At 45.3% G+C, this 6,000-nt stretch overlaps 1 protein-coding gene across 1 annotated transcript in view; it reads right to left on the bottom strand.

The window, feature by feature from the left end:
- LOC136653242 (vomeronasal type-2 receptor 26-like) overlaps positions 1 to 5,516 on the bottom strand; it is a 62,875-nt gene extending 57,359 nt beyond the window's left edge. Inside the window, exons 1-2 of the mRNA XM_066630149.1 lie at positions 5,387 to 5,516; positions 2,355 to 2,480 (exon numbers count right to left, since the gene is read on the bottom strand). Of these exons, the coding sequence (XP_066486246.1) occupies positions 2,355 to 2,480; positions 5,387 to 5,516 (256 nt within the window). The remainder of the gene's footprint in view (positions 1 to 2,354; positions 2,481 to 5,386) is intronic.
- Between the last annotated feature and the right edge of the window lie 484 nt (positions 5,517 to 6,000).

The following is a 6,000-nucleotide window of genomic DNA, read 5'->3' on the forward strand; positions in this document are numbered from 1 at the left end:
GAGACCGGATAGGGAAAAGATCGGCATAGGCAACTGGGTAGGGGAAAGAATCACCAATTCGGTTGTCCTTGCTGCTTCACCCATTCAAGCAGGAATTTGGACTATCTGTACTGTTTTCCTATTCCCAGGTATAGACATCATTATTTTTATTATTTATTGGATTTGTAATCCGCCTTTCTCCCCGAAGGGCACCCAAGATGGCTGACATCACTTAAAAAGACATAAAATACATTTAAAATACATAGAATTATGAAATATAATAATAATAAAATAAATGATAAAACTGCAAGACCAGCAGCAATAAAACGAGCAGTATAAAAACAATTATTCAAAAGCAGCCATCATGCCCTCTAACAGGCTCCGAACGCTTTCTGAAATAAGAAAGTCTTCAGGCCTTGCCGGAAGGTTAACAATGAAGGAGCTGTTTGAACCTCAAAGGGGAGGGAATTCCACAGTATAGGAGCCACCACCGAGAAGGCCCTGTTTCTGGCCGACATCCCCCTCACCTCTCTCAATGGTGGCACAACCAATAGGGCCCCCCCGATGACCAAAGAGGATGAGCCAGACTATATGGAAGAAGGTGGTCTCTCAGATACACTGGTCCCAAGTTGTATAGGGCTTTAAAGGTCAAAACCAGCACCTAGAATTGGGCCCAGAAATGAATGGACAGCCAGTGCAGCCACTGGAACAACAGCGTTACAGAGTCAAACTGCTGACCTCCAGCAACTACACGAGCCGCTGCATTCTGCACTACCTGCAACTTCCGGACCATCTTCAAGGGCAGCCCCACGTTGAGCATGTTGCAATACTCTAATCTTGATGTCACTATGGCATGGACCACCGTGGCCAGCTCCGACTGAGGCAGGTACGGCCGTAGCTGGTGCACCGGCCAAAGCTGGGCAAAGGCGCTTCTGGCAGCTGTGAGTCCAGGATAACCCCCAGGTTGCAAACCTGCTCTTTCAGAGGGAGTGCAACCCCATTCAGAGCAAGGCGATAGTCCAGCAGCTGCATCGTGGATTTCTGCACCAGGAGGACCTCTGTCTTGTCCGGATTGAATTTCAGCTTGTTCGCCCTCATCCAGATCTCAACTGGCTCCAGGCAGTGCTCCAGGACAGAGACAGCCACTCTGGAGTCTGGTGGAAAGGAGAGATAGAGCTGGGTGTCATCAGCATACTGATGGCACTCAACTCCAAAACCCCGGATGACCTCTCCTAGCCGTTTCATATAGATATTAAATAACATGGGGGACAGTATAGAACCCTGTGGCACCCCACACTCTAAAGGCCAAACTGTTGAACAGGAGTCCCCCAAAACCATCTTCTGGGACCTGTCGACCAAGAAGGAGCAGAACCGCCACAAAACGGTGCCTTCAATCCCCAACTCAGCCAACCGTCCCAGAAGGACACCGTGGTCGATGGTGTCAAAAGCCTCTGAAAGGACCAGCATGGATGCACTCCCACCATCTAGCCTTTGGCACAGGTCATCCACCAAGGCGACCAAGGCTGTCTCCATCCCAAAGCCAAGCTTGAAGCCAGACTGAAAGGGATCCAGATAATCCACTTCATCCAGGGCCCTCTGGAGCTGTCACCACCCACTTGACCACTTTGCCCAGAAATGGGAGGTTTGATACTGGCGGATTATTATCTAATATAGAAGGGTCCAGAGAAGGTTTCTTCAGGAGGGGGCAAACCAAAGCCTGCTTTAAAGCCAGTGGCAACACCCTCTCTGTCCACTTGGCCAGTCCCTCCTGGGCAGATAATCAGCCATGTTGGGCACAGGTCCAGCAGTCAGGCAGACGGCCTCACATGCCACTCTGTGCTGAATTCACCAGACACAATTCTTTTTCCTGAAATGGAGGGCTTGTTTGGTATCAAATAGGATGAATACAAATCGTACTTTCAATGTTCTTTTGTTACATGGAAAACAAAACCTGAACATAGCAACATGAATTAAAAAGTGATTGATTGTATCCCATGAATTCCTGTAATGACAAAGTTCCATTGAACAATGAGACTTAAGCTATCCTCATCTTCTTTACCTCACTGACATTCAGGATGCTTCATCAGGAATGTGCTGAGGATGCAATATTTCTTTCAAGGTTTGTAAAAAAAAATTGACAAAGGATTTTCAGCCCCCAGAGGTCTCCACTGGAAAATTGGATAGGACTGGGCTCTAACTCCGTCTTTTCCAGACCTAAGCTGGCAGGGGCAGAGAGATCATCCTCATCATTAGTTGTGACTGGGTTATCATCATCTCTCTTCTGTTTGAATAGAACTGGTTGAAATGAATTGGTGGTAGAGCACTCTCCATAAAATAGAATACAATGTATCAAAACTGCACATTAGGTTTCCTACCCTTCCAGTCTGAAATTTTGCCCTCTGGACATGGAGCACAATCGTAGCAACAAAATGGCTCCCCCTCCTTGTTTTTTCTTCTGTAACCTGGAGGGCAGTTGTCATTACAAACTGAAAGTGGTAGCACTTATACATAAAAAGAGAGAAAACCTATGACTTTTAAGTCTTGTATGCAAAGTACTCTACATGGGTATTACCAAGGTGCTTCTGTTTGGGGGGGTGAGGATCACTGGCGAACCTAAGGGGGGTTAAGGGGGTCAAATGTCCTAAGCAACAAGCCTTCAGGGGTGGCGGTGCCTTCCTTGCCCCCCACTGCAACCTTCCTCACCCCCTGACTGAAGGTCCTCTGGAAAGCCAGAGGAGGCTGCACATGGCCTCCCAGACCCTCTGCAGGCCTTCTAAGACCTTTGGAGGACCTTTAACAGCAATTCTAGTTTTTGGATGAAAACCAGAAGTGATGTCGTAAAGTCTCCCAGAGGCCCTCAGAAGGCCTGAATATGTGATGGGGGGGGGCTGCATTCTCCTCTGTGGGGGTTGGCATTCTGCAGTCCTGGCCCTGGGCCGTACAGGGGCCAGGATTGCCAGTAGCGAGGATTACAACTGAACAGAAAAGATTTAGTTTTGGACAGATGAACCAGCATTTGAATCATTGACTGCAAAGGGGAGTCCATACATTTTGCAGTAGCTCCATAGCTGCTACTTTGTAAGGTGAAAAGGAGGCATGAATTGCCTTTATAAAAGCCCCCCATCTGGATCTCTCACAATGTCTCTCTTTGGTTCATTGTGAAGGCAACATTCTTGTCTCTGAAGATCTGAATTTCTTCCACTAAAAACCTTTCTATTTTTCCCCCAAATGGAACACATTTTATATCAAATTTGCGCAGCATACAATAGGATCAGAACTGCAGTGGTATTGGAGGGGATACACTGGTGGGGATCTAGTAGTATTAGGGGGTTTCCTCTCTCCCTTGATTTGAGTAGGGGGGGAAAGTGAACAGGGCTTGAAATGGAATTTCAAGGGATTGGTTTCTAAGAAGATCTATTAATGTCTTACATTCTGCTTCCATGTATTCCCCACAATCCTACAGAAGGGATGTGACAGAGAAACTCAGTGCTAATAACTGAATTTTATTAGCCAGGAAGGTGAAATTATTAAGAGCTAGCAACTAGACATTTACCCTTTTAGCTTGGCCTTTTAGAACCTAGGTTGCAATCCTATACACCAGTGATTCCCAAAGTCCTACTTGTGACCTACCACTTTGGGGAACAACTGCTATACATACTGATCTTAGAGAAGTTGTAATTGAACTCAGTGGGACCTACTTCTGAGTAGACAAGCATAGGATTGGGCTGTTGGTTCTTTCCCTACCTGATTAAACCAGCTGTGCCATGTGATCTCCTCCTCCTTAATTGTGAACTCTTCACCCATTGAAGTCTGTGGATCCATCTTTCCTACTTTCACTCTTAAGAAGGATTGGTTGGGGAAAGTACCCAAGTTCACTATATCAGATCCACCTCCTAATTCACCCAGTTCATCAAAGGACACTGTGTCCCCAGCACTGTTGTTAAGTGAGATGCTCCCTCAGCTAGAGGGAAAGTGGCGAAGGCAGATTTTATAAAATGATGACGAAATGCAACAGAATTATTTTCCTAGTCTTTCACTCTACATTTACATCTTCTTGATTTTGTTTTTAATACACTTGTGAAAAATGATAATTTTAAAATATATTCCCATTGTTTTGTCTGCACACTTCCATTCAAACGACATGAAATATATTTGATGAATTAAGTACATGGGGCTGCCTTCAGAGATGGAATTTCAGCTCTTATATGCAAACAGGTTCAGAGACATGTTTGAGGTGGAAGAGACATGTTATATCACACTTGTAATACTCACGGCCCAATCCTATTCAAGGCCTGCACTGGCAGAACACATGTTCTGCTGGTACAGGCTGCTGCAAAAGCACTGTAAAACCTTTTGCAACAGTTCAAGGAGCCAGCACACTGGGGGGAAGGGTGGAGCCTTCCCGCATGCAGTAGTGGAGGCCTGTCTTAGCAGATAAGCCCTGCTCAGGAGGCAGAACGGGTCAGGGGGAGCGCAGGGAGGGGGTTGAATGGGGCAGGGGGAGAGCAGAACAGGGGTTTGATCGCAGATATACATTTTTAGGAGTCCAATAAGGCGCCAATGATGTTGGTGTCATTGTATAATATCTCTTTCCCACCCAGCTCTGGTAATTTCAGGGTCTCTAATCTATATGAAACAAGTAGTAGATCCAGTTTGTTCTCATTCAGTGATTGCCCAAACTGTTAAGAAGAACGAAACTGGTGTGGGGGAAAAGCAGCAGCAGCTGAAATGCCTCCCACGGCAATCTTTCCATTTGGACCATGAGAAGAAGACGCATGGAGAACATCTGGACTTCTATGATGCATTCAACTGACAGAGGAGGGAAGGCATCTGAGTATGGAAAAACTGAAGTTGTTAAGACAACTGTTGTGTACAGTTTTGGAACTGCTGTGTGTTACCTGAATATCAGTATAGTTTAGATGAGCTATTACAAAAATAGTGCTTTGAATGTGAAATATTACCTGCCAAGGTTGCAGTCTTAAAAGTTTCTGCCTGTCTCTGTCAACCACTGCTCTCTGTTTTGACCTTGATGCTTACATCTTATGCAAAACATGTGCTATGGCATGGACTGCATTATAGATGCTGTAGCTTTGGCCAGTCATGCTTATTTCAAAAAATATCCCAGGGAGGCTCTCCAGCTTCTCTTGCCCAGTGCAGGTATCACTGCTCTCTTTACCTTCCTTAGAATCAGAAAAGAAACAGTTGGATGCCTGTTCCCAGAAGAGCCGGATAAAACCATCTTCTTTGGCTGAGTTGGGATGTAGCATTTGTAGGAACCTTGTAAAATCTAGCATTTCGTTTGTGGGGGTTGCAAAAGACAAGGCACCATGGAAGAGTTGCATGTCAAAACACCTATGAAATAGTTCCGAGGAGAAATCCCAGTGAGCTGTCATGACCCACACTTTACCTATGGGATTATTCACAATGCGTTTTAACATGGCATAAAGATACGTTGACCATTTCAAGCATGCTATAGTCTGAGAGTCTGCATGCACAACAAAGACTTTGATCTTGTCTTCAGTCAGTGAAACAGACATGGTCCACATCTGCCTGGATAAGTCCAGTATGCTAGAAACATAAAATATGGCTTCTAGTTTTGCAATAAGAGCTATGCAGGTGTTACGCTCTAAGAACACTGACACCAGGGTCTGGACAAAAGTTTCTCCCTTATTATTGTTATTGTTATTGTTATTGTTATTGTTATTTATATACCGCTTTTCAACTAAAAGTTCACAAAGCGGTTTACAGAGAAAAATCAAATAACTAAATGGCTCCCTGTCCCAAAAGGGCTCACAATCTAAAAAGATGCAAGTGAATACCAGCAGACAGCCACTAGAACAGACAGTGCTGGGGTGAGGCGGGCCAATATCTCTCCCCCTGCTAAAAAAGGAGCACCCACTTGAAAAAGTGCCTCTTACCCAATTAGCAGGGGTGCATCTGCTGCAATTATCCCAACCCACATCCACTGGAAATGCAGAAGCAGCTGGACAATCCTTCTGTCCTGATGTGCTTCATTGGGTA

The sequence above is a fragment of the Tiliqua scincoides genome, chromosome 5 (assembly GCF_035046505.1).
Source record: "Tiliqua scincoides isolate rTilSci1 chromosome 5, rTilSci1.hap2, whole genome shotgun sequence".
NCBI classification, from domain to species: domain Eukaryota; kingdom Metazoa; phylum Chordata; class Lepidosauria; order Squamata; family Scincidae; genus Tiliqua; species Tiliqua scincoides.